The sequence below is a fragment of the Grampus griseus genome (assembly GCF_964374135.1).
Source record: "Grampus griseus genome assembly, chromosome: X".
NCBI classification, from domain to species: Eukaryota; Metazoa; Chordata; class Mammalia; order Artiodactyla; family Delphinidae; genus Grampus; species Grampus griseus.
Window position 1 is genome coordinate 126,328,501 of NC_138999.1, and position 27,929 is coordinate 126,356,429.

General features: G+C 52.4%; 1 protein-coding gene across 3 annotated transcripts; it reads right to left on the reverse strand.

Moving 5' to 3' along the window:
- Positions 1 to 4,754: 4,754 nt before the first annotated feature.
- IDS (iduronate 2-sulfatase) lies at positions 4,755 to 27,929 on the reverse strand. 3 transcript variants are annotated; one of them, XM_082680705.1, is made up of 10 exons: positions 27,709 to 27,929; positions 27,179 to 27,315; positions 26,407 to 26,584; positions 23,664 to 23,752; positions 21,816 to 22,016; positions 20,139 to 20,309; positions 14,733 to 14,859; positions 12,588 to 12,761; positions 9,526 to 9,674; positions 4,755 to 5,150 (listed from the first exon to the last, which is right to left on the reverse strand). In XM_082680705.1, exons 1-10 carry the CDS (start codon positions 27,791 to 27,793, stop codon positions 5,079 to 5,081), a joined length of 1,383 nt encoding a protein of 460 aa, XP_082536831.1. In that variant the 5' UTR covers positions 27,794 to 27,929; the 3' UTR covers positions 4,755 to 5,078. The 3 variants fall into 3 exon arrangements, with proteins under 3 accessions (XP_082536831.1, XP_082536830.1, XP_082536832.1); XM_082680704.1 differs by having other exon boundaries at positions 4,755 to 9,674; XM_082680706.1 differs by lacking the exons at positions 9,526 to 9,674; positions 12,588 to 12,761.

Here is a 27,929-nt window from a genome sequence, read left to right on the forward strand (position 1 = left end):
TTGATGTTAACCTTTGTAGAAATATTCACATGGATTAGGTGCCACGGGAGACGAAGGACACACCGAGGTTTCCGGCTTTGTCCTCCAGGAGACAGCATCACGTGCTCACATCGTGTTATACATAGAAAGTTGGGGTTGGGGAAGACCTTAGAAATCATGCAGCGTGAAAAGCAGGCTGTAAAACAGTATGGAGAAAAACAGGATGCAGAACAGCGTCCAATTGTTGCATATATTGTGCACAGGAAGGGAGGGCTATGCCGAGTTAACGGTGGAGTTAGATTGTCTTTGCTTTGTACATTTTTCTAATTTTTCTGTGATGAATATGTAAATACTTTCGCAATAGGGGAGGAATCCAATCTTATTTTTTAAAAGAAATTACCTAGTGTATATAACTCTTCTGCGATCAGAGAGAAAACTGAGATGGGAAAAATCTCTCTGGACAGGAAGAAAGGAGAAATTCAATCAATTACTACCAGAGAAACTTTTTTTGTTGTTTGAAAATCTTCATCTGTATTTGAAAGCTCCTTGCCCTCCTGAAAGATTGTTTTCAGGGTTATTTGCAAAGGGCCACTCCCCTTATATAGTCAGCACATTATTTTAATAATTGAGTGTGTATTCCCCGAATCATAAAAGTGTCAGAGACAGAAGGGGTTTTGGGAGTTTGTCCTGCTCCGGCAAATGATTGCCTGCCAGGTTCTCTGGACCTCGACACTCCTGCCCTGGGGGGCCGGCTGGGTTTTGTCCTATGCATGCGTCCTATCAGCCCTGGCCTCTCCCCACTCCATGCCAGCACCCCGCCCGCAGTTGTGACAACCAAAGGTGACTCTAGACATTGCCAAATGTCACCGAAGGCAGAATCGCCCCTGTTGAGAACCACCGGCCTAGGTGTTGCTTACATACCTCAGGTGACAGAGAGCTCACCACACCTAGGAGCAAGCTCTTCCAACCCTGAGTCGCTGTTGGAGAGTTCAGCCTTCCACTGAGCCGCCATCTGTCTCCCTCCAGCGTCAGTGCCGCTTCTTCCTTTGGGCCCCTTCCTTTAGCAAGCGTGTCCAGTCTCACTTTCGTATGATGCTTCTGCAGAGATTTCAAGACAGTGCCCTGCACTGGTCCCCATCGCCCCCCTCCGCCTGCTCCCAAGTCATTTCTCTCCCAAGTTGAACATTCCTCCTTCAGCTGTTTGCCTCACAGGACACGCTGTGTCTTTCGTTGGTGCAGGCCCCTGGCTAAACACGATTCTCCAGGTGCTGGCTGGCCGTGGGGTGACCACCTCCCTCTTCCTGGACGCCCATTTATGTAGCCCGCAGCTATGTCACACCAGGTCCCCATACCAAGCTGCTGGCCAAAATGCTGAAGGTTTGCCTGTGTGACTGCTTTCCTGGGTCACCCCCCAACCCAGCACCTTGGATCCGGGCCCCCGCCCCCTCTGTTAGGACTAACTACGTTCATCCTTCTCAAATTTCACCATTTCACAAGAAATCTGTAACCATGCTTGCCTCAGAGGACAGCGCGGGGTTGGGGGGAGAGGCTGGGGACGGGATGGAAGAGAAAATGACTCTTCACTGCACAGGTCTGTGCCTTTTAAACTTTGTACCGCACACGTGTATTACCTGGTCACAGTAAACAAGCCAGCAAATAAATACATGGGACATACTTCACCTGCTTAGGGTCACCCAATCCATCCAGCCTGCCCTGACCCATTTGGAAATGCATGACGTGTCTTCCAGTATCCTCACTTTCATCCCCAAAGACCTTCCAAATCTTCACTGAAGGCCATCCACAAGAAAGCCTCACCAAGGCACTTTTAAGTCAAGGTACTGAAGGGTGACTTTTCCAGTTGGGACCCCAGGAACTCACCCATTTTCTGCGAGAAGACAAGTCAGCCCTCCTCTAAGCGGTCGCTATGGCGTATCTGGTCTCCCTAAACACAGGCTCACCTGACTGGCCACCCTACCTCCTCCTTTCTGGGGAGTCTCTAACTGCAGGGCAAGGATCACCACGCCGAAAGGTGCTTCTATGCTCTAGTGCAACTCACCCTCACCACCACGAACCCAGCTCCTGCACCCGTCCCACGGCGCACCTGCACTGCCCTCACCCGGCTGCACACCTGGACTGCGGCACTAAGGTCTGCTAAAAGCCTCCATTTATTGATATTTTAAGGCAGCAGCGAGCAGTCCTGAAGTAGCAGCAAGAATTTCACACACTGATAATGGCAAATGTATATGATTTATTCATACAATACCTCATGCTGCACTTAACACACCTACAAGGCCACCTTTTCAATAGTGTGGAAGAGATTAATTGATAAAACCTGTTAAGTAAATAATGCGTTTTGAATACAAATCACCTGCAAAAGGTTCTTTCCAAAACACACTCGAAACGACGATAAATTAGGACAAGGGTTTTGTATATGTCAGCCTCGGTCCTGCTGCAAACCATCTTACCGGCAGAAATCACAGTGCCTGACTGTCACAGGCAGGAAAAAGCAGAAGCGGTTATTAACCCTTGGCCTTTGCCCCTCCCTTTGTCCGCATCCTAACTCTTGCTTCCTAGCAAGTGCCAAGTGCACTAGACCTCGTGGCTTTGTTCCCCCCGGCAGGGGGTCTCTGCTCCCCTGCCCGTGATCCTGTGCGGGCACCCGCAGGTGGTCTCCCAGACACCTCAGTCAGAGCCAACCCAAGCCACGTTTGTTTCCTCCAGCCTGGACTCTTCCCCATCAGAGGCCTAAAACCATCGTCCGGAATCCAGCGCTAAACAAGGACATCCTCCGGTGACTGGTGCCATTGGCTGCCAGGGACCTTGGGCAGGAAACTCTGTCCCAAAGAAAAGCCCTTGAAGGTGGGCTCCCTACCACATCAGACACTCGACAGGAAGGCAGCCCCTGCCCCAGCAGGAGCTTCCTTAGCACGTGGAGGGCAAGTCCCCACAGCAGTGAGGGCTCTGAGCATCACAGCAACAGTGTGGGTGACCCAAGGGCCCCAAGTAGTGACAGCCCTCTCAGCTTCAAGGTCTCGTTCACAGAAGAGCCAAGGGGACACCGAGTGCGTCGGGGCGGGAAGGGGCTAGGCTGAGAGCAGGTTCAACCACAACGGGCTGTACCTAAGGCCCAAAGAGACCCTGGGTGGAGGCCGAAAGGAGCAGCTGGGTTCTAGCCCAACACCCGAGCCCAGGCCAGACCTTGAGACTCCTCAGAGGAGCTATAACCTGCAGGTTGGACTTGGGCAAGAAGGGGCTGAGCCTCATTTAGGAAAGTGTGCCCCCAAATTCTCACACAGTGAGGTATGACAGCTGGGGCGCCTGGCCGGCATCACTGAGGTTGGCCTGAGGGGGAAGGGCCAGCCCCTTGCTAGAGTTCAGAGAAATCCTGCCCTCTGTAGCCGGGGTGAGTCACCTTGCTCATCTCTCAGCACACTCCCCACCATTTTTTTAAAAAATTATTTATTATTTATTTTTGGTCACACTGGGTCTTTGTTGCTGTGCACGGGCTTTCTCTAGTCGCGGCGAGCGGGGCCTGCTCTTCGTTGCAGTGCGTGGGCTTCTCATTGCGGTGGCTTCTCTTGTTGTGGAGCACGGGCTCTAGGCATGCGGACTTCAGTAGTTGTGGCACACGGGCTTCAGTAGGTGTGGCTCACGGGCTCTAGAGCGCAGGCTCAGTAGTTGTGGCACACGGGCTTTGTTGCTCCGTGGCATGTGGGATCTTCCCAGACCAGGGTTCAAACCCGTGTCCCCTGCACTGGCAGGCGGATTCTTAACCATTGCACTACCAGGGAAGTCCCCTCCCCACCATTTTTAAGTGATTAGAGATGAGCATGGGCTGGGTATCTGCCCAGAAGAATTAAAAGCAGACACTCGAACAGGTATTTGTACACCCATGTTCAGAGCAGCATTATTTGTGATAGCCTAAGGGCAGAAACTCCCCAAGTGCCCATTGGGGGTGAATGAATAAACAATGCAGTCTATCCACACCATGGAACATTATTCAGCCTTGAAAGGAAGGACATTCAGACACCTGCTACGACATGGGTGAACATAGTGGATATTCTAAGTGAAAGAAGCCAGACACAAAATGCAAATAAGTGTGTGATTTCACTTATATGAGGTTTGTAGTCAAATTCAGAGAGACAGAAAGTAGAATGGTAGCTACCAGGGGCTGGGAGAGAGGAAGAATGGGGAGTGACTGTTGGACGGGGACAGAGTTTTGGTTTTGCAAGAGGAAGAGTTCTGAGGATGGATGCTGGCAACAGCGGCATAACACTGTGATGTGACTGTGCTTAACGCCACAGAACTGTACACTTAATAACGTGTGAGATGGTAAATTTGATGTTATGTGTATCTTACCACAATTTTTTAAAAATGCATACAAAAATTTGAGAATTTCAGTCAAAAAAAAAGATTAATGTAGGAATGGTGGTGCAGTCATGACAACTGCAAACCAAGAACTGTCAACAGCATGAAAAAGCACGCTGACGTTACTTTAGACCAAAACAGCTGGACAAGGGATTCTACGTGGTAGATGTGAGCTACGTCAAGGTGAACGTGTTCGTATCTGTGCACGTGGACGTGGGCAGGAGAAAGAGCAGAAAGCCATGTCCCCACGGCAGCAGCGGCCACGCTCTGGATGTGCGCTTCTGTTCATCCTCACCGCTTCCTGCGTCTTCCAAATTTTACAAGATGAGCATATACTATTCTGATAATGGGGTGGAGAGACAGGGTAAATTAAGTATAAAAACCAACCACAAGAAAAGCTAAGGAATATGAATATTTATTAAATCTCTACATCGGCAAGGGTCTCCATGTTGAACAGGAAAAGACGGGAAAAATCACGTAGGAAAAGAGCAATTTGTTTGATTACTTATAAAAGCGAAACCTAAAATTTAAAGGCAAATTCACACAACTAGAAATACAAATGCCCAACAATCGTACAGAGAGAACGGGGATCGAGGTCATTAATAAGCAAAGAATTCAAAGCTCATACAGGATGCCACTTTCACCTGTTACCGTGAGGGTTAGGGGTTTTGTTTGTTTTCAAGATTTGTATACTCTGTATGCTTGTTTGCTTTATTTTCAGTTTCACTACCTTAAGGGAGCAGCAGAGTGGGGCAAGGACTGAAGTCGAGATGCTTCTGGCAATTTGGCACCGAGAGCCCGTCCTATGGGAGTAATGTGGTACACAAAATCATTTTATTCACGAAGTTGCTCATCACAACATAATTTACAATACTGAAAATCTGGAAATTGACTAAATTCCCAGTAACTGAAAGGTTAAGTAAATAATGATGAAATTACACAATAAAATATACCACCACCAGTATAAAGTATCTTTGCAAAAACCTGTAATAACCACATGTAACAGTGAAAGAATAGGAACATAAAATTGCACGATACAGCACACGGTATGACCGTAACAGTGTAAAAAATTTACATCCCAAAAAAGACAAGATATTAAGTGACTCTCTTGGTGTAAAATACTGATGCATCTTCTTACCTTTTACTACATTCGTATTTTCCAATTTTTCTAAAATTAACATGTTAATTTTACAATCAGAAAAAAATACTTTTAAAGTAAGGTGCCCACAAGATTCCTCAGCGATGTTTATTTCATCCCATGATGCAATCTAGAGAGTTCAAACCCCTCAGCCTCTTGGAAGTGGGGGCATGGGAGCGGGCGGTGGAGAGTGATCATGGATGGATGGATGGATGGATGGATGGATGGATGGATGGATGGATGGATGGATGGGTGGGTGGTGAAGGGAGGACGGGACAACCTAAGGGTGGGCAGGGAGGCAGGGATCGGCAAGGGACAGTCAGGGACCAGTGTGCAAACTGGTCAGCCGAGGAAAGGGGCTTTGTGGAGTCAGGGAAGACTCTGACTGCTCAGCGGAGGTCTGTGTAGACCCAGTAGTAGGCACTAACGGTGTTCTTAAAGGGCAGGACCAAAGAAGGATTTCAGGAAGACACATGGATTCTTTGGGAGCAGGGGAGGAAAGAGGAGGGGGAGGTAAACTACGTGGGAAGGAGGTGCGAAGGGCTAGGATGATGGTGGTGGGAGTGGAGGGGAAGAGACCGATTGCCAGAGGGAACTCCCTGCGCCAAGCTTAAACCAGACGTATGTGGTTCACTACCGGACAAGTCTCTGTGGGCAAACAGAGTAGAGAATCAGCCCATAGGAGGAACCCGCCAACAGCCGGGTGGATCGGCCCAGAGTTAATCTAGGGCAGCTCCGTTCGTCCACTTTCTGGCACAACGGAAAGGCTGTAGATCGGTGCTGTCCGATACGGTAGCCCCGACGCACACTGGCTCTTGAGCACATGAAATATCGCAAGTGTGACAGAGATTGTGCTTTTGAAATGTTTATTTCATTTGAATTAATTGAAATTTAAATAGGCACATGTGCCTAGTGGCTAGTGGCTAGCACATACCTAGGGCAGTGGTTCTCAAGGGCACTCTCTGGAGGAGCAGTGTCATGTGGCCAAGTGCAGACTCTCAGGCCTCAGCCCAGACACCCTGAAGCAGAGGCTCTGCAGGCAGGACCCTCGTGTTTCTGAGCCACTGGTTTAGGGCCACTCAAAATTTCTGAGATTACTGGTCCGGGTTTCAACTAAACTGCATAAAAGAACCCCTGGCTCAAGTCTACAAAGAGTGACTTGAGAACCATTAATAAAACGTGTCCAGCTCAGCAGGATCAGAGAAAAGTTACGTGATGCAACGAAGACATGGTTTCTCAAAGCCGATTCAAGATAAGGAATGTGGTTGGCTTTGAAGTGTGAAAACCAGAGAGCAGCCGCTCATCCCAGGGAACGCTGCAGACGTGCACAAGCGGCTCTAAATTGGGTTCAGTGTCAAAAACACAAAAAGCGACCGTCGCCCGTGAGATGAGTTAGAAGAGCACGCCCCTGAATGTGAAATGCAGCCGCGCTTCTAAAAGGAGAGATTCATAAAGGGAGGCCAAGAAAAGCGAAAACCTAAGGAGCATTCTGAGGCTACGCCCTCGCGGAGAAAAGAGGACACAGAAGCACTTCCAGCAGAGCCAGATCTACACGCTAAACACCCCAAAGCAGACCCAGCCCCAGCTGTGGCTTTGGTCACGTGGGTGAGTGATGGCCAGAATGCATGTCACTTTGCTCTCTTTGGCACGGTTCAAATTACGCCTTCAGCAAGAGTAGAATTTGGCGATTTTTTTTTTTTTTTTTTTTGCGGTACGCGGGCCTCTCACTGCTGTGGCCTCTCCCGTTGCGGAGCACAGGCTCCGGACGCGCAGGCTCAGCGGCCATGGCTCACGGGCCCAGCCGCTCCACGGCACGTGGGATCTTCCCGGACCGGGGCACGAACCCGCGTCCCCTGCATCGGCAGGTGGACTCTCAAGCACTGCGCCACCAGGGAAGCCCTAATTTGGAGATTTTTGATACTAAAACTGTGCTTCAAGAAAATAAAGAGAGAAAAAATGATGACGTGTACATATAATAGTCAACCATGAATGCAAAATAAAAGCCTGGGTGAAAACTTCTCGTTGTAACCGTGCAGTAGGAGATGAAGCTAAGTACGCTGAAAATACATCATGAGGAATTTGACCGGATTGTAAGATTCTTAGTGGAAGTGATGTGAGTGACAAAGAAGACAGGATGAAGAAGGAGAAAGAAAAGGCTGGAGGAAACCATCTACAAAGCTGAGGCTTCCCAGGAGAGACTCGAGCTTCGGGATCAGGAGAGAGGAATAGGGCCCTCCACTCCTCAGGCAGAAACTGTTGCCAGAACACTGTCACTTAATCGCTTAGAAGACTGTTGTGTTACCATATATGCCTCCACTGTAGGCTAATTAGTAAAAAAAAATCTGTATTTGAAATTTTACTGATTTGAAGTAATCTTATAATATCTTGCCTTTTTGTTTACAATTTAACACAGTGCAGTAGCTTAATCTGCCGTACTTTGTTTCACAAATATTTAAATACCAAAGCAGCACTTGTAAACAAAGAATTACTAAAGGTTACTTTGATACAGGACTACATTAGATGTTTATTAAGAGAGTGCTTGACTCTTCTGGTGACTACTGATAATTAATCAACTTCAACGTGTTGTGAATATGACCTGTGAATACTCCATCATTTTTAAGATGACGTAGGCTAAGCTTATTACTACCACCTGCCTTTCTGGTTACTTTCATATTTAGGGAATATAGAACCACATTCTGGGGGATTAGAAATCACCTAATATTGTATTAATGAAAAGTTTTCACAGTTCTCAAAATAATTTAGAATTTAACAAAATTAATGTTGTCTTTAATCAGCACTTAAAAAGTAGACTATTTCCTGTCTCCTGGATAAATGGATGTTTGCAACCAACCATCTCTAGAGAAGGAGAACATTAATGGTTTTGAATGACTCAATTCATGGATACAGTTATGCCTGTAACTATTTTCCACTGTGAATAAAGATACCTTTTAATAGATGCCTTTGGGTTCAAAGGTCATATTACTTGCTAACAAATTATTATTTGGGCCAGAAAGTCTCTGAAAAATTTTAACTGAATTTCTCATACATCTCATGCCTCTAGTTTAGTGAGCATTATTTATTATTTGATGTAGAAATTCCATATTAATCACTTCATGCATATTTTATTTTGAGATTTGAAAATTTGTGATCTTAGAAAAACTGAAGCTAGACTTTAAGGCACTGGCATCTAGCATTATTATTTTACATTTTAAAAAGAAACCTAGATTACATGTTGATATAATATTTTGAATATATTGGGCTAAATAAGATATATTATTAAATTATAAACAAAAGAACTAGGAACTTTGTGTCACACCTAATTTGACATGTGGTTACTTTTTGAAATGCACTAAATTTCACAAATACTTAAAGTATTTCTTGAGTACAGTGTTATGTTCAGTTATTATGGTCTTGATAGCTAAACTTATGACAATTTTAGTTTGCTCACTCTGTACTTATTCATTCAACAAATAAGCTATGAGTGTTCCAAAAAAAAGGAAAGAAGAGGTTCAGCCCAGTCCAATTACCAACTATAAAGACAAATCAAAAGTTTCGGCTGTTACGTATTCTGAGGCCAAATTGTTGACGCCTGTTTTGACTGCCTACCCCTGGGGTTGCTTCCAATATTACAGGTAATCACGAAATAACCAGTGTAATTCCTTCTCTCACCAGCTGGACAGGAGAGCGTTATATATGCCCTCTGCGGTTGGCAAAACTCAAGGCGTCAACGATCGGGGAAGGGCTCCACCTTGGGAGTCATTATACATATTGTGATCCTGCCAAGGGTCAGAAGCTACAAAATACAGTTCCCCTGCATGGACGTCTGAGAAGTTAGCCAGAAATTCCCGGGGATTGAAGCCAACCCACACAGTATACCTATAGTCTACTGTGCGTATGGAATAGCCCATGACCTTTATATCTTTCAAACTCGGCTTGTCAGAATTCCACTGAGGAGAGTCCGCAGGCCGGGGGTACTGGCTATAGGCCACCAACTCACGGGGATTACCACGGATGTACAGATCTTCTTCCGAGTCACGGACCTGAAAATGCTTCAGAAGGTTCCGGCCTTCTCGGCACAGCTCCACGTGAAACGAGGGGATGGGGCAGCGAGGAGGGACAGGCAGCCCTGCAAGTCCCGCAAGCGTGGGGAAGAGAGAGAGCAGTTCCACGAGGTCCCCGGTTTGCCGGCCTGAAAGAGGAAGCAGCCCGGCGGAGGGGGTTACAGCGCAGAAGCCTGCTGCAGCCAGGCAGCACGAGCAGAGCGCGCGCCCAGGCCCTACACGCCGACTTCTGTTCTCTTACAGCATTTATTCTTAGCCCGAGAGTTTCAGGAACAAAGCCGACTCGGCACCTCACCCGATAGCAGGGCAGAATGAAGATGCCCTCAGCCTGCTGGCACTTTAAACACGATTTGAATTTAGGACCCACCAGTGTTTAAGTGATTCAGGCAAGGGTCATCGGTGGAGGCCCAGACCGTTGGGGAGAAGTCTGTTGAGGACAGGCTATTCCGAGCCTCACGGTAGCATCACCCCGCGGATCACTCCTTTCTGGAAGTCTGCACTTGATCCATCGCCCTTTTATTATTGTAAAATACACACGACATAAAGTTTACCACCTTAACCATTTTGTAGTGTCTGGGTCGGGGGCATTAAGTACAGCCCCACCATCCATCACAGAACTCGCTTCACCATGCACAACTCCCCGTCGCCACCCCCCAGCTCCTGGCACCCACCTGCTACCTTCTGTCTCTATGTGCTGACTACTCTAGGCATGTGTATGTGGACACATCTAGAGTATGTGTCCTTTTGTGCCTGGCTTCTTTCACTTAGCAGCATGTCTTCAGAGAGTCCACCCATGTCAGAGTTTCCTTCCCTTTAAGGCTGAATGATATCCCATTGTATGGACGCGCCACGTTTTGCTTATTCAGTCATCTGTCAATAGACACTCAGGTTGCTCCCACCTTTTGGCTATTAATTAACGCTATGAACATTCTTCTGCACGTTTTTCTTTGAACGCCTGTTTTCAATTCTGTGAGCCATATACCTAGGAGTGGAACCGCCGAGCCACACGACCATTCTACGTTTAACCTTTTGAGGAACCACCAGACTCTTTTCCGCAGCGACTGTACCATTTTACATTCCCACCGGCAATGCGCGAGGGCCCCAGTTTCTCCACACCCTTGCCAGTACTGTTGTTTGCTGTTTGTTTTGATAGCAGCCGTTCTAATGGGTGTGAAATGGTACCTCATTATGGGTGACTTATCTTTAAAGTCTTTACATTGACTCCTGTTAAAATTTATTGTGACCCTGGACCATCATTCTAGCCTTTCTGGATCATTAAGTGCTTGCTCTATACGGCTCAATTTTATTTCCAACGCATTTGGTTTGTAAGTAAAATAAAGAGAAAAAAGGTGAAGAAAGCTTTTTTAAAAGATACCTTTACAAGGGCAAGACCTGGCTGACACAACCGCCTTAACCAGGCCGTCAAGCTTGGCATCACTAATAATGGCACAGGCCGCCATGAAGTGTACAAGACGGCCGCCCCGGACGCTTGAAAGACACGAGGTCAGGGAGATGCGGGGTCCCAGAGGACGACAGGTCTTGTCGGCCACTGTAAGGACTTTTTACTCAGACTTGACACAGGCGTGTAGGAGGCCCCAGAGCAGGGCTGTGACACCACCTGGCTTGGGTTTTATCAGGCTCGCTGTGGCTGTTAAAGTCAGGATCACTGAGGAAAAACTCCAGGGATCAAGGGCACACGCAAGGAGAGTTTAGCAAGAGACGGTGGCAGTGCGGTCCACGGTGGTGACGGTCGGTGGGGGAAGTGGTGTGGACATATTCTGAATGGAGAGCGACAGGCGCAATTGCTGACACACCACGAACCGCATACAGACCATGACAGAAAGACGGGGGCCGATGGCCCCATGGTTTTGTGGCCTGGGCAACCACTGCCACTTCCTGAGATGGGGAAGAGCGTCAAAAGAAAGGCTTAAGGTCAAAGGTCAAATGGTCAGCTTTGGGCACGTTAGACTGGCCAACTGGGACAGGCTGTTGGAAACCCAAGTCCAAAGATCAGGGAAGACATACAGGCTAGAGGTAAAATTTGGAAATAAGCAGTTACATCAATTTACAACCTGAGCACCTCCCAACTGAAGTTTCAGAAAGGATTCTCAACCTGTCAGAAGATTTCTCCCAGCAAATAAAGGGCTATAATCATGCCCTGAAACCGTTTAACATTTTTATCAACGACATGAAAGAAGACAGTGCATGCAGCACATAGAAATTAAATGTGTGGAAAATAAAATTGGGCCGTAGAAAACAAACTCGGGAAGATCCAGAAAGGCCAGAATGATGGGCCAGAACCAGGAAAAATTTAAACAAGAATCAATAGAAAGTACAGGATTTAGACGTTAACACGATGGATTAAATGCAGAAGTCCTGAAAGGGAGCAACCTGGTTTAGCAGAGTTCACAGCAAAAGCGCTCCAAGAAGGGCAAATGCCACCTGAAGTACACGACTCATCTCTGCGCTGAGCAGATCGAGTCAGGAGACAACTCACAGAGAACCCACACAGGTCGACCCCCATGGCAGGGACGGCCATCTTGTCCAAGTGATGTTTCCAGAAGTGCCTTCTCAAACTGGAGTTTTTTGGAAGACAAAGACCAGGATAGCCAGGGGCCTGACGCTACCTGGAGAGGACCAGCTTGGGAGGACTGGGACAGGGAGGTCAAAGTAAACTTGCCCTTCACTCCTGGGGACGGCAAAAGCAGAAGCACTGATTTGACAGAGCCGGTGCTTCAGCAGATGGAGACGCTGCCGAGCTGAGGCCCGGCCAGAAGTGAGCAGGTGACGGAGTTCTGCTCACCGGTAAGCAGGCAACCCCTGCCCCAGTGGAGTCTGCTACCCCCTCCTCTGGGCTCAGAGCACACTGCTGTCACCTCTACGACAGCCCTCCCCATCCTGGGGGTGCCAGCTGCTCCTCTGTCCCTCCCCCTCTCCAAGCCCCTGTGGACAGGGGCCATACTCGTTAGCTCTGGGCCTGCCACTCCCCTTCCGCGCACAGGAAGGCCAAGTCAAGCAGCATTACTCCTGAATTTTCATACCTGGCTCCACTGATTCTGAGATGGAATCAAAAGGGTCGAGGTATGGGAAAAGCTTGTCGCCTGCCGCTGGAAGCGGAGCCGTCCTTCCCGGAACATAGAACAGCAGGGGCACGCGAGTAGTGACGTCAAAATTGCTGTATTTGGCCCATTCTCCGTGTTCGCCTAGAGCCCACCCTGGTTCATAAAAAGCACACAGAATGACAGAAAAAGAATAATCACCTCGTGGCTTGCTCATTTCAGTTAGACGCCATTTCATTCCCTGTTGTTAAAGCCAGAGGAAGCAAAACCTGATCGTCTAGAGGGCGTGTACCACCGAAACGGGCGCTGTGAGACTGTGGCACAATCGCTCAACTTCTAAAAATAGTATCTTTTTCAATTTTTAAGACATACCACAGACCAAGAAAACATAACTTCTGATTCCAGACCCTTAACCTTGATTAAAAACCACCCCCAACCCTCATTTAAAGCAAAAGATAGTTTGAATACCCCGAGATGGAACTTTCCAATCACTTCACGTTTGAGTGCCCTTTTTGATATGAAAAATATAAAAGAGACTGTATGTTGAGTATTTCGTATTAAAAAGTAACCCAAACTACAAAAAGCTGCTGTGCATGGGTTCAAGAAGGCTTCTGTGGTTCGGATGTAGGCAGTCCCAGGAGGGCCTTTTGAGAAGGGCCATTTGTAATCAGCTACAGCTGCCTCCGAACCAAAGCGAGCTTCGAGTGACCCTGCCTTCACGGGGGTGCAGTGGACTGTGGAAGCACCGGGGGAGAAAACTGGGCGCTGAGAAGACGGCCCGGAAGGGGATGGCAGATCATTAGGCAAACGGTGAAAAATTACACCTCCACACTTCACAATACGGGTCTTTACAAGGTGCGAGGTAGGCCTGTGAGAAATGACACGGAGAACTGACTATGACATTAAGTGGAAGAAACAAGGCAGGCAACGAAACAGGACACAAGCACAATCAATCCTGCCACATCCCACGACGATACGTTACGCACATACACACTCATGACATACAGCCCCATGTATATGCACGACTGAAGGCAGGTGGACGGACCCCCGATCCGTCAGCACCAGTTAGCTCTGGGCAGGTGGGATGAAGGGCAGGGTGCTCTGGCCCTACATGATGTGCTCCGCATACTTCTTTCTCGCTACGGTGAGCACATGCTACGATCTAACACTGTCCCACTTCGTATCTGACGATATTAGAGAACTGTTTTCCTGCTTCTAGGTAGGATGACGGCAGTGTGGTTAAACTTCAAAAGAGCCAAATTTGGGCTTCCCTGGTGGCGCAGTGGTTGGGAGTCCGCCTGCTGATGCAGGGGACGCGGGTTCGTGCCCTGGTCCAGGAAGATCCCACATGCCGCGGAGCGGCTGGGCCCGTGAGCCATGGCCGCTGAGCCTGCGCGTCCGGAGCCTGTGCTCCGCAACGGGAGAGGCCACAACAGTGAGAGGCCCACGTACCGCAAAAAAAAAAAAAGAGCTAAATTTATTAGAAATACTGTTCAGAAAACTAAACCACCTGAGACTGGCTTCAAAACAATTTGGGGGTGAGGGAGGATAACCGGGGCTCACTGGCCTCAAACACACCCTGGCCAAAATTAAAAAGAATTTTTTTAAGATGTTTCCACTTTTGGAAAAAGTGAGAAACTGCCTTAGAAGAGACACAGAGTTGTGAACCCCAGGCTCCTGGCAGAGCGGACAGCGGGGCTGGGGTGGAAGGGGTAAGTCGGGTCTGAGGGCCTTGTTGGGCTCCGCCAGGATTGTTCTGGATCTTCGTAAGAGAAACTAAAACTCCTCCAACCCTCTAGGTTAGAAATGGGTCAAAGGGGCTCCCCACACAAATGGACAGCTCCCGCTGAGCTCACCAAGAAACAACAGTTACTACAAGGTCCCCCCACCCACCCAGCTCCACCACCCAAGCCCCCAAGATGCTTCTTTGACCCAAAAGAGGGCCCGCCTCCGTGGAGAGAAGTCCCAGGACTAACGAGGTGGCCATAAAGGCACCCAAGACTCCAGACTCAGGGCACTGCTGGTTCACAAAAGAGAATACACACCTATTTCAGGTAGCCTAGGAAAGTTTCCACAGAAAAGGTCCAATGCTTTGAGCGACTCACCTGGGCATTTCAAAAGGCTTACCGTGATCCGAGGTGAGCGCCACGATCGTGCTGCTCGCCAGCTGAAGATCGTCCAGGGCACTCAAAAGGTGGCCAACCTGCGTATCCAAATACGAAACACAGGCAAAGTAGCTCTGGCGGATTTTCCGCTGCAATTTAAACAAGAAGAATAGTGAGAGTGACTGCAAGTTAAAGTGCACGGCATACCCAGCCACAGTGCTCGCCTGAGCGCCCCTCCCGGGCCCCAGCCCTCGGGTGCCCTTGACGACCTTCTGAGCCAAAACGGACACTCCATTCCCTGCCATCTCACCCCCCCCCCATACAGCTACAGCAAAACCCGCATGTCCACAAGGAGGATTCTGTGCTAAGCAAATCAGTTTTCACTTTAGGGCACAGATCACAGCACGTGGATGTACCACTTACTATTCCTTTCTGTCTCCTTCACATACTCTTGTGGGTCCCAGGAGACACCCATGTACACAGAAACTGACCCCTCAGCCTTCCAAAGTCTGCTGAGGGTCACACCAAAGGTACCATATAGCTGTATTCATTTCCTGGGCCGCTCTAACAAAGTATGACAGACTTGGCGGCTTCAAACAACAGCAACAGATCGCCTCCCAGTTCTGGAAGCCAGCAGTCTGAACTCAAGGTGTCGGCAGAGCCTCTCTGAAGACTCCAGGGGAGGAACGTTCTAGCTTCTGGCGGTGGCCACAATCCTTGGCGCTTCTCACAAGGACCCCAGCCATACTGGGTCAGGGGCCAGCCCACGGCAGCATGACCTCATCCTGACCAGTCATACCTGCAATGACCCTGTTTCCAAACAAGGCCACATTCTGAGGCCCTGGGGCTCAGGACCTCCACGGATCTTCCTGAGGGACGCAACTCAACTCTAACAACGGCCGTGAGTGGGCCTCTCCCCTGAGCTCTTCGTAACCCAGTGGATGGCAGCCGCTTCCCTCACAGCCTGTGGCTGGCACGTGCGCTTCCGGCCCAACAAACTGCCCACAGGCAGGACAACGGTGGCGGAGGAGGGAGAGCAGCCCACCCCCCACGGACCCCCCACCCCAGAGCGGCTTCCGGAGCAGATAGGCTCCGTGAAAGAGCCGCAGCCTCTGCTGGGCTGACTCTTCCGCCGCCTTGTCCACAAATCTTAGAGAAAAAGATGAGTCCTCTACCCCTGCCACAGGGGAGAAGCGAGGGAACCGCCGAGCCATCAGACCAGCCCCAGCTTCCGTGTGTCCCAGCTGGTCCTGTCAGCCGGACCCGCGGTGAGAACAGTCATGAGACTCGCCCCCTCTCCCCAGGTGGTGAAGACAATGGATATCCATCTAACCTTCTAGAAGGATTATGCTGAACCCTGGCTACTTCTAGCTTCTGGTAGATAAAAGTCTCCAGTCTGTAACTTGGGGAACTTCAGTCCTCCTGGGGACCAAAGACACCTGTCAGGATGGCTGTGTACTAGTCAAGGGTACGCCTTCCTTCCTATGCGGGCCCCTGGAGACAGGAGAAGCAACAGATGTGGTCGTCAACCTCACTGAGCCACCCGTCCAGTGAGGACAGGAATGGAGACAAGAAAAGGTGCATTACTGGTGGGGCCCAGGGACGACCCTGGAGGATGAGCCCTCGAGTCGGCCTGGGGAAATCGGGGGAGGCTTCACAGAGGAGTTAGCATTTGAGGAAAGGAGCTGGCAGTCAGACAAGCGGGGTCGGATGCCCTAAGCAGGGGCTGCAGAGCGGGGAACAGTGTGGAGTCACCGCAGGCCAGGGCACGTTTTGGGCCAGCAAGCTGACCAGTGTGGCTGGAGAGTCACATGGGAGCGCCGGGGAGCAGGACAGGACACTGGAAAGGCAGGTCACGGCCAGATGATACGGACCCAGAGGGTCCATCCACGGAGTGGAAGTCTCGGGTTGGAGGCCAGCAAAGGCACTGAGGTCACCCGAGGAGAGGAAGTGACACAATCTGGGCTGCAGGCGAATGAGGGTCCCCCACCGAGAGCCAGAAGCAGACGCCAGGGGCTCGAGGGGAACCAGCAATAGATCAGCGCTGCGCGCACGGGGCAACCTCCACGGTCGCTCGTTGAAGCGACAAACCAAGACCAGACCACTGCGGTGGTCCACGAAGTGGTGCCGAAGAGGAATTTAGGGAGATGGGGTAGGAGCGGGGGAGGGAAAGGAGCTGAGGACCCCAAAGGGAACGCCAGGTTTCTCGCTAGGCTGGCAGCACGATTCAATGGCACGGAGAGGGAGGGGGCGCAGGAGGAGGAGAAAAGGAAGAGCAGGAACGGCGGTGCAGCCACACGGGGCCTCTACCAACCAGTGGACAGACAGACGCGTCTGGAATCAGGAGCGTGGGGCTGGAGAGGCTGTCCCGGGGCTCATCCACAGCAGGCTCGGCGGGCAGGGCTGGGGGCGAAGAGCACAAACAACACGGAGGGCGGCCCTGGGCTTGAGCCCGGAGGGCAGCACCTCCTAAGCAGCTGACACAGGACGAGGCGCCTGCCCTGGGGCCTGCAGTGGAGGGGGCCCAGGAGGCTTGGCGAGGAAGCCCAGGAGCAGACATTTCCAGAAGGCGTAGCTCTCTCAACAGTGAGAGGGCAGCAGGGATTCAGGGACGGTCAGGACCCCCGAGGCTGGATTTTATTTGCCAGTGAGATCAGGGCTGACCCAGATGAGAGAACGCTTAGTGGGATGCGGAGGCAGGAGGCCGCACAGAGGTGGACGAAGAATGAAAGGGCAGTGAGGCCACAGACGCAGCAGAACAGAGCACGTCGCACTCATTCTCCCGTGGAGGGCGGGCGAAGGGGCAGGAAGGGGAAGAAACAGGCAGGGCCCAGGGAGGCGGTACTTCTGAAGATGGGATGGACGGCTGCACGGAAGTTGGGAGGAGACGGCAAGGAGGGGCAACGGGGTAGGGAGGGGCCGAGTCCCTGCTGCTCTTCTCCTGAGACCAGGGAGAAGGCCGCAAGCTCAGCACACAGGCACGCACAGTTCTGGCTACAAGTGAGGGAGGTTATTTCCAGCTCCCGTTTACCAAGTACCTGCTGGGTGCCATCTGATCCTCCGAGCCACCCCGGAAGCTGAGCATTACCACTTCCATCTTACACAGGAGGACTCCGAGGCTCCGAGAGGTTGATTAACTTGCCTAGAGACACACAGCTGGCAAGGGGCACAGCCAGGATGTGTACCCACGTTCAGCCTGTGCCTTCCCCTTCCTCAGACTGGTAACCAGCCTCTGCCTCTGAAACAGGAAGTACAGTCATCTGCTGAGAGACGGGGCAGAAGAGCGGGGGGGGCGGGGGTGGGAGGATGTGGGGGCAGAGGGATGTGAGGGGCTGGAGGGGAGTGGTGAGGGTTCAGAGCAGCTGCAGAGGGCAAGAGGGAGCCGAGCAGAGGACTGGGCATGCGAGCATGTCCCTGCCTCAGGACGCGGGCTTGAGAGCAGACAGGGTAGCCGGACTGTCCTGTGGTCAGGGTATTACAGTCAGGACGAGGATAGAGGGACACGCATGCTCAGGAGCTGGCGGGAAGAGTAAGTGACCGGCCACGGGGCCTCAGCTATCCAGGGAGGGAGCAAAGCCCAGAGGGGAGCTGGACACGGGGGAGAGGGGGCCACACACCAGTGATCCCCGCGTGGCCCCAGGCTCACGCACGCGGCACTGAGTTAGAGGGCTGACGGCTGAAGGGGGCGCAGGACCCAGAGGCTCGAGACCCAGAGCTACAGGCGGATGATGAGCAGGGCCAAGTGCGAGGTGAATGTGGGGCGGGGATCAGCACACAAGTACACCAGGGAGGTCCTCTGGGTCACTGTGAATCTGTGTGTCCAACTGGGCAGCTACACCACCAGCGGGCGTGGTGAGAGGAGGGGCTGAGACAATCGGGAAGGCACCCTCGCCGTGCAGCCGACACTGCCCTAGACAGCCCCCCCACATTCACTGTGGTCCCCACTGAAAACCTTCAGAGCAGCTGTCATCACGGAAAACCTTCCCCCATCTTGTGTCGACTTTGCAGATAAGGACACCGAGGCTCAGGGAGATAGGATGACTCGGCAGCAGCCATGCAGCCGGTGTGGGGTAACTGGAATTCGAACCTAGACTGGTCAGAGCCAGCGAAACAAACGTGGGGGCTCTGGCATCACACCTCCCAGGGGGCGCTCCTCCGCAGTAACTGCGTGATCTGGGCAAGTCTCTAGTGTCCTTACCTGGACAACAGAGACAGCAGGCCCCCCGCTAGGGTCCCACGGGGACCAAAGAGCACACACAAAACGCTGAGCACCCTTCCCGGTGTGCAGTCCAAAATGTAAAGGGTCATCGGGAACGACTGCCGCTAACGCGATGTCCAGGCGCAGCCTCGGGGCTGCAACTCCAGCAAACCCCGCTCTCAGAACCCCTGCGGGGGGAAGTAGGAACCCAACAGACCGACGGGCCCGCTGCTTCTCAAACTCTTACCACTGCCACCCGAGACGCAGGGTGGCGCGGCCCTCCTCGCTCAAACCCTTGCCGGCCGAACACAGGGGCCAGAGAGCAAGAGACACCTGGGCAGTCTGTCTGGTTTTGTTTTGTCTCGACACGTAGCCTACGGCAGCGGTTCTCAAACTTCTGCCTGCATTAGAATCACCAGGTGTGTGTTTTTGGAAATGCAGGTTCTCGGGCCCCACTCCCAGCCTCCAACTCCCTGACTCTGAGTGGGACCAGGATGCCGTGCTTCTAACGAGCCCTCGTGGGGGTTCTGACGCAGGCGGCCCAGGAAGCACTGTGAAAACGCTGCCCTCTTCCTTCCCCTGTAGACGGGCTGCGGGAGCGTTCACGTGCTAACAGAAAGGCAGGGCTGCGTGTGGAATATTCCAGAAAGAGTGTTGCTCAGCGTGCGCTCTGCGTGCCAGGGAGAGTGGGGTTGACGAGTCACCCCCACGTCACAGCAAACGGACCCCAGACACTGCAGCTGGACAGGGCTGGCCGTGTTGGTGCCCCAGCCCCCTCTGTGCCAAGGCCCCGCTCACCAAGCCACCTCCTGAGAGTAATGGATGCCCGTGTCGGCGTTCCCACGGGGACCCGCCAGGACCAGCAAACTGAGAGTTCTGGGTGGCACGGGAGTCGCCAACCACCCTACACCTGACAGACTGTCACCTGGATTCAACAGCATCTCCTGTCAGTTAGTGAGGGTCACCCAGGGCCTCTCCCCATGCCAGGCCCACAGCCCGCAAGTCCCCAGATCTCCAGACACCCCCTTCTTTGGAAGCGGAGACGCTGAAGGGGAGACTCTCTATCCACCCAGCACGTTCGCCCCAACCCCGGTGCTCCACAGGCCGCCTCACACAGAGAAAGTTCTCAGCAAGACACAAGGGACAGAGCATGTCCACCGAGAAGAGCACCATCACTCGTGACATCATGCCATAAGTGCCCAATACTTCCCCCAAATCCGTCCTTGATACCTGAAAGTCGGCGGGAATCGGGCCGTAGGGCACACTGAGGTTTAAGGCTTGGACATCCTCCCGCTGCCTGATATCCATCCAGGGGTTGTAGGCCACAGGAGGGAGGCCGGCAGGGACCTGGGGATCAGGAGCTAGGGTGATGTTCTCCAAGGGATACAGCTTCTGAAATTCCTTGGGGGGAAAGCACACAAAGCCACCGGGCCGTCACTCTTCCGGCAAAGGCACAAGGCTGGGCCCCTACTGGTGTTTACGCTGCCTCTCCTCTAAGCCTGTGACGCGTCTACACAAGTACCTCCCCCACTTGAAAGGCACTCTCACGAGATGCCAGTGGTAATGAAACGAGTTGGCTGGTTTCCTACAAACCGAGCAGCGACAGCTCTCTTCCCTCATAGAGACCGATGCCCTCCTCTTCCCGTTGCCACGTCCCCTCCAACTAGAAAAGGTGTGCAGAGGTGTGGCCAGTTCCCCAAATCAGCCTCACGCTCAGAAATTCACTGGGAGAGCACACAGGAGTCCGCACACAGCCCTACTCACGGCTGCAATTACTGCAGAGAAAGGATACCAGCCACAGTCAGCAAAGGGGATTGTCACAGGGGGTATCTGGGGGAAACCAGGCACAGGCTGCCAGAGTCTTCCCCCGGTGAAATCACACAGGATGCGTGCAATTCCACCAGCAACAAGCTCTGTGACAGCACGTGTACAACGCTGCTGCCAGGGAAGCAGAGGCTCGTGAAAGCCTCTGCACCCAGGATTTTTACTGGGGCTGGTCACGCAGGCACCCTCTGCCTGCACACATCAAAATCCCAGACTCGAAGCAGGAAAGGAGGGGTTTCCGTGAACAGCTCAGGCCTAGGGAGCCACTTGGCAGTTCTGGGAATGGTGGGAACACTCCCGAGATCCAGGTTCCCAGAGGCCAGGCCAAGGGTCAACCTCAGGAGCAGGCCTTTCAACGGATCACAGTCAGGCCTGGTAGGTTAACTCCTTCTGCACGAGAGACAGAAGTTGGTCTCACTCCATCAAGCGGGGCTGACAGCTCCTGCTAGGAAGGTGAGATCCCCTGGGCCAATCAAAGCGCGACACTCACAGCATCAAAGAGCACGTCTCTGGTCTCCACGCCCATCGCAAGTGACGGGCATGCTTTGCAAAGTCAAAAGGGTGGGCTGCTCAGGCTCGGGGAAAACATGATAGGAAAAAACTGAAAAATATTCTGAAAAAGAAGAGACTACATACTCTAACTGATACACATGCAAGTGCAGGATTCGAGCCTCCAACGAGGCACATGCTGCCCTGTGTTTCAGGGCTCAGGGGGAAAGGCAGTTACTGAAGAGGGCTTCACATCTCCTGGAATTCTGTACCAAGGACCGCCACTTACTGCAGGCCTCGGCGGCCAGCTCTGCATCCCTTTTCCGTGATGACTCACTAGCCAACCCAACATTACTCACTGACTTCTAGCGAAAAACCCTCCAGTGGAGGAAGTAGAAGCCAAGCGTTTCTAACAAGATTCCTACGTGTCCTAAGTCTACTTCTTAGCCTTGACCTCTGAAACCCATCTTCATACCACTGAGTATACTAGTGCCATCAGGCGTCCCTGGTGACAAGGGATGGCAGGACGTGGCCACCTTCACTATGACACAGCTGTCGCAGCTGTGCTGGATCAGCCGTCAGCCAGCTCTTCACCTTGGGGTATCTGAAGGGGATGTGCGGCTTATGATAGCCCACAGCCAGGAAGAAAGGACTGCCAGACGTTTTCATCTTTCCCAACAACCGTATGGCTTGCTCGGTGCTCTGCTTGTCAGGCAGGGTGCCCTCGGGCACATCTGCCACATCCACAGGGCACAGCAGGTTGGCATGGAGTTCTCCGTCTGGTCCCCTGCAGGTCTTCCAAAACAAAACATACAAAGTCAGCTTTTTAAGTGCAAGAAATAGAAGTCATGAAAGTTCCCCACAATGGATTTAACGTTTATATTTCGAGCACATTAAGTATTAGTCATCCAGACTACACGGGCACATAGAAGTAGAAGTAAAACAGAGAAGCGTTTCTTCTTTTCCAGGCAGAGGCCAGAAATCCAGCAGAACTTAGTTCGCTTCTCATTGTTCATTCTCTGTCCCTAGGTCATAATTAATTAAAGGAAACCGAAGTAAACTCACGATCAAAAAAAAAATCTGTCTCTAATTCAACAATAAAAAAACGTAGACCAAGGACTTGAATAGATATTTCCCCAAAGAAGATATACAAATGGCCAATAAGCACATGTAAAGATACTTCACATCATTAGTCATTAGGGAAAGGAAAAAAAATCTGTTTTCAATTTCAACGACAGACTAAAGCTTATAAGTGACAGGGTCACAGTTAACTAGATAAAGTGACAGTTCATGGAATTTCCAGATCCTCAACTCCACCATGCACAGGATGGAACCTACCGCTTCGTTTCTTAAAGTGGCCACGTCGGCCACAAGGCCAGTTTCAGTTTTGACCACGACTTCTACCTCACAAATACCCAGGGGCGTCTCACCGAGGAGCACCCTTTCACAGCTCCGCCCTGTCCTCACCGCCCTGGGCAGGGCAGCCGCCATCTGCCCCCCCGCTCACGTTCACATGGTCTGCAGCACCGCCAGGGATTCGGTGCAGTCAGACCCACCGTCTTGAGAATGACGTGGGACGTGGGCACAGGGACCTGGCATTTGTGAGACTACTAAAAGTAGCAAGATGACTTCAGGGAACAGACGCATCGAGATGGGGTCTTCCGATCTCATTCTCTTAATACTCAAGCCACAAGCCAAGGGCCAGAGCCCGCTGGCTTTCACTGTATTCTGAAATGAAAGTTGTCATGAATTTAGAACACTTTTCTGCACCCCACCAACCTCCCCAAATCCACACCCTTCTCCACACGATGGCTCTAAAATCCTCTGAGAAACATGTCATTTCTCAACACTCCAGCTGTTTCCCTGAATTTCTTAAATGTAAGTTTTAGTTGCATTTATACATCGGGGGCTCTTCTGAACCGAGATTAAGTTTCCTTATAGATTCCTTTTTTTCGTAATGCTTTAAAATTTTAAAGCCCCTATCAAAGGTCTCAACACCTGAACATATCCATTAGGCCCAAGACAGACAGACAGACAGATAGACGGAAAGCCTTTCTCCCAATCTGGGCTGAGGCGCTTAGAGCACGGGTCTCTCTTCGTCCTTCCATGTCTCGGCATCTCCTATAACGAACCCTCTGCACAGAGCCTTATCCAGAGTGAGCACGAAGGAGCCATTAAGTGAGTCTTGCACACTACAGCATAAGCTTCTAGAGCAAGGCATCCCTGCCGGCTTCGAAAATGCAGCCACCTCTCCACTGGACCTAATGCTCAAGATCCCAGCGCTCATCCCTGCCAGGTCATGATCACAAACCAAACCCACAAAGCCCACCACATAACCAGCTGGAAAGGACGCACGTGCTACACACACAGTAGTTAACCTGAATTTGCTAGGCAGGGAAGAAGAGGCTCCTCTTCAGACCAGTACCCCTTGCACGGTCTTACCTTGGTGTTTTCGTACTTTTCAGAGGACGGATGATAAGGTGGAACAGACCAGCTATAGGGAGAGTCGTCACTATGATTGGAAGACACTCCTTGAGGGGGAAGAAGGAGGAAAGTCATTAAATAAAGCATGGCGAGTCCTTCAATGCCCTCCCCCACCAAAATGTACACTTTGTACACAACTGGGAAAGGGCCATCCCCTTCTTTTGGCCTCAGTTTCCTCATCTATAAAATCAGGAGCCTAGGCCAGATGATGAGAAGTGCCCACGAAAACCGACCCTCTGGGCTTCTATCTGAGTACTGAGCCCCACCCTACAAAGGGGGCGGCAGAGGCAGGGGCACAACCATGGCTGGCTGGGCAAGGGGAGGCTCCGCGAAGGGGGGTGCTTTGCCGGATGCCAACCAGACACGAGACAAGGGGGCCGGGGTTTGAACCCCGACACTGCCTTAGGACGCCAGGTTCAGTGTTCTCTCATGACGCAGAAACCCACCCGTTTACAGTCTACCTGGGAAGACAAAATAACAACGTGCGACACTGAGGAAGGACTGCCAGCCGTCTGGAGAGGAGAAGTGCTGTGTGAGTGAGGGAGCCCCGGGCACAGAGGGGACGTAGGTCCGGGGAGGGCTGGCGGCGAGGGCTCTGGAAGGAGGAACCGCCTATGCAGATGAGCCGGGAGGAGCTGAGAGGGTAGCGTGGGCAGCGCCACGGGAGAAGGGCGTCGCCAGCATGGGGACACACGGGGACTCCAATGACGAGCACCTGGCCAGGCAGGACTGGAGGCAAAGGGGCAGCGGGCGGAGGGCTTCTCAACCCCGCAGGCACAGTGGAAGCGCAGAGTGGGCTGACAGACCTGGTCCAAACCCCCGCGCTGCCCCACGTGCCCGTGCAATCTCGGGCATGCTCCGCGAGCCTCCATTTCCTCCTCGGGAAATGACGCCGATGAAGAACCCACCTTGCCTGCTGCTGGGGAGAGGATTACGGGGCCAGCTGGCACAGCACCCAGCAGGCGCCTGGCACGCAATCAATGGTGGCTGCCGTCAGCCTCAAGCAGGCCCCTCCCCGACACAACAGGGTCTTGAGAACAAAGACCCGCTTGAAAAATGTGTCTCCAGGAGGGCTGCAGGCCAAGTGTTTGCTCTCGGGCTAAGACAACCCCACAATCTAATTATCAGGGGTAAGGAGGCCAGGCGCCACCCCTCGGGCCCCGTCAGGCCTCCCTTCCTGAGGCACGATCTCCCCTCTGCTGTGTTTGCTCCTTTCGTCTCTCTCTCAAGCTGTGCTCAGGCCAGAGTGTCAAGATGTGAGCACCAACTGCAGAAAGTTCTACTTGCACTTGCTGGCGACCTTTTGGCCACACAGCCTGACAGATCTCCTTCCAAACTGGGCCCAACTTTGCGGCCCCTCGTGATAAGCACTTCTCGGGACAGAGCTCGGGCTCTCAAGGCTCCCCCCCCCCCCCCCCCCGCACGCTGCCCTGGGATCCTCCCCTGGGAAGGGAATCAATGCAGCTGCCACTCCAGCTTCCCAGAGGAGGAATCGGAGGCTCGAAGAGGTTGAACGATTTGCCCCAGGTCCAATGCACACCTAAGAAGTGGCAGAACTGGGACTAGAACCCAGGGGTCAGCATTCCCGGTGCCACTGCCCATCAGCGGTTCACTCTGCCTCCAGAGGTGCTCATCCCGGCGGAATGCGGCACAGAGGAGACCTGAAAACAAGTGGGACTAAACTACAGTACATGTCTCTGTTAGACCACTGTGCTGCCATTAAAGATGACGGCACGAAGAGTCACCATGCGGAAAATGTTTATGTCTAAAACACTCACAATATAGCTGCGCATCACTGGTGGTACAGTGGCGAGCACAGCTGCCTTCCACAATATAAAGTTGTATATCCAGGAAAATCCCAAACCAGAAAAATAATACGCCCAGAACCAGGGGACGTCATCACAGTACAGCTCTCCTTAGTGGTGCAAATACAAGCAATTTATGTTCTTTTTTTTTTCTCTCTCTTTTCTGCCGCGCTGCGCAGCTTGCGGGGTCTTAGTTCCCGACCAGGGATTTAACCCGGGCCCTCAGCCGTGAAAGCGCTGAGTCCTAACCACTGGACTGCCAGGGAATTCCCAATTTATATTCTTTAGTTTATACTTCCCTTTTTCTCCCACAACTTTCTGTCAAATAATAATGCCTTACTTCAAGTTAAAAACAACAAAGTTTTAAACTGTCTGCTTCAGCATTCTCATTCTGGCAGTTTAGCTGGCAGTGTTGAAGGTCAGGACTGGGTGGCCCCTGGCACCCTAGAGACCCTGGGTACCAGCTTACCCTCCTCTTTCTGACCTAATTCACAGACAGCGGGCAGGCAACCCCTGCCAGCTTACAGCCTCTTCACTGGGCAAGTCAGCAGAGCTGCCCTGGTCTCACTTCACTGCCAGGGACCCCGGGTCACAGGGGGTCAGGCGCAGAGCTGGACGCCCAGCCAACACTCCCCCTCCCCCGCAGCCAGTGCCCTTCCTTCCCCCCACGCAGCCAAAGGAACCAAACAGCACCGTGACTAGTTTCCAAAAGGAAGAAAAAGCCCTTCTACCCTTTTTCACTTTTGGTGAGAACACAAAGCCAAGCTGAGAAGTGATATCCTGCACGAAGGTGGCAGCGACTAACCAGGTGTCCACCGAGCCCCAGCCCCAGGAGGGGACCCCCGTCCTCAGACACGAAAATGGAGAGAGCCCAGACTCGGAGGGGCAAGCAGTACCAGGATGAAAGACTTTTCCAACCGACATGGTCACGTAGCCATTCTCCTTGAAGTACTGGGGTATGGTGGAGAAGTTTCCAGAGTGTGCCCTCCAGTAGGAGTTGAAGTCATACAGGCGGGTAGTGTCTGGTCTCCTCCCGGTGAGCAAGGACACGCGGCTCGGGGCGCACACGGCTTGCTGGTAGGGAGCAGAAGCAGAGGGACACGTCCTCAGAGGAAAACAAAGTCTGGGAGCTAAAGGGTAACCAGGCAACCTCCCAGGTCCTCGGCTAACAGCTTGGTGGCTGAGTCATGCAGATCTCAAAGCCAGCCAGCAGGATTTGGGCCTCACCCAGCCGCCAGCAAGAAGTCTTCCCCGAGGGAGGAAGGCCCCAGCCCCTCCATCCAGCAGATGACTGTGTCGTTCTGCATGATGGCGTCTCACGGGTGCCCGGAGCAGGCAAAGGTCTAGGGAGCAGCCCCATGAAGGGGCACAGGAAGGAGGGCCGCTGTGGCAGCATCCCCTCCTTCTCAGCACCAGGCAACCTCCAGTTGGGGGAAGAAAGGTGGGCAGGACCAGCCTGAACACAGTATACCAGGGCACACCCTCCACCCAAGGAGAAGCACCCCTGAAAGGCACAAGCTTCCTTGCCAGTGGACAACCAGGTTTGCTCAGCCGCCATTTTCCAAACTGTGCTCCCCTCTACTAAAGAGATGCCTGGCACAATGAGTACCATGCCCCAGCCCTCAGTGCACGAGGCACACACCCATACCCAGAGGTGCCCAGACATACCTGGGCAAAGGCATTCTGGAAGAGGAGGCTGCGGGAGGCCAGCTGGTCCATGTTTGGGGACCTTATGAGCTTGTCCCCGTAACAACCCAGGGAGGGGCGTAGGTCATCCACGATGATTAAAAGGACATTCAGAGCATCTGCACAGGAAGGAGGGGCTTCAGTGAGATCACCTGCACTGACACCCAACCCCCACCCGGGGTAGGTGCTAGGGTACCCAGAGGTCCAAGGCTGGTCCCAGCACCTTGACAACCCAGCCAGCTACGCCAGGGAGGGTGGAAGTGGGTGCACAGAAGACGCCCCAGTCCGGGGTGGCAGGGTTAGGCTTTGGCCATGGCCTCAAGCCTGGATGAGGGAGGGAGAGAAAAAAGAGGGCGGGAGGGAAGGATGGTGGGTGGGTGGGAGGGAGGGAAGGGAGGAAGGATCGATGGAAGAAGGAATGGTAGGAGGGAGGGAGCGAGGGAGTTAAGGATGGAGGTAGGCAGGGAATTAAGGAGGGAGCCCCGCAATGTGGGCGAGGGCGCCGGAGGCACCTGTGGCCGAGCTGCCCAGCGCCGCGGATCCGACGGAGCCCAGGACCAGGCCAAGCCAGAGCAGGCCCCCGCCTGGCGGCAGCATTTTTGCCCCGGCGCAGCCGCTCCGGGGCGACGATGACAGGTTTTGGCAGGAGGGTAGGGCCGCCCCCGCCGCCTGTCGCGCGTCCTAAACCCGGGAACCCTGCCCGACGGGGCCGCAGCCGGCCGCATAGGCCGGC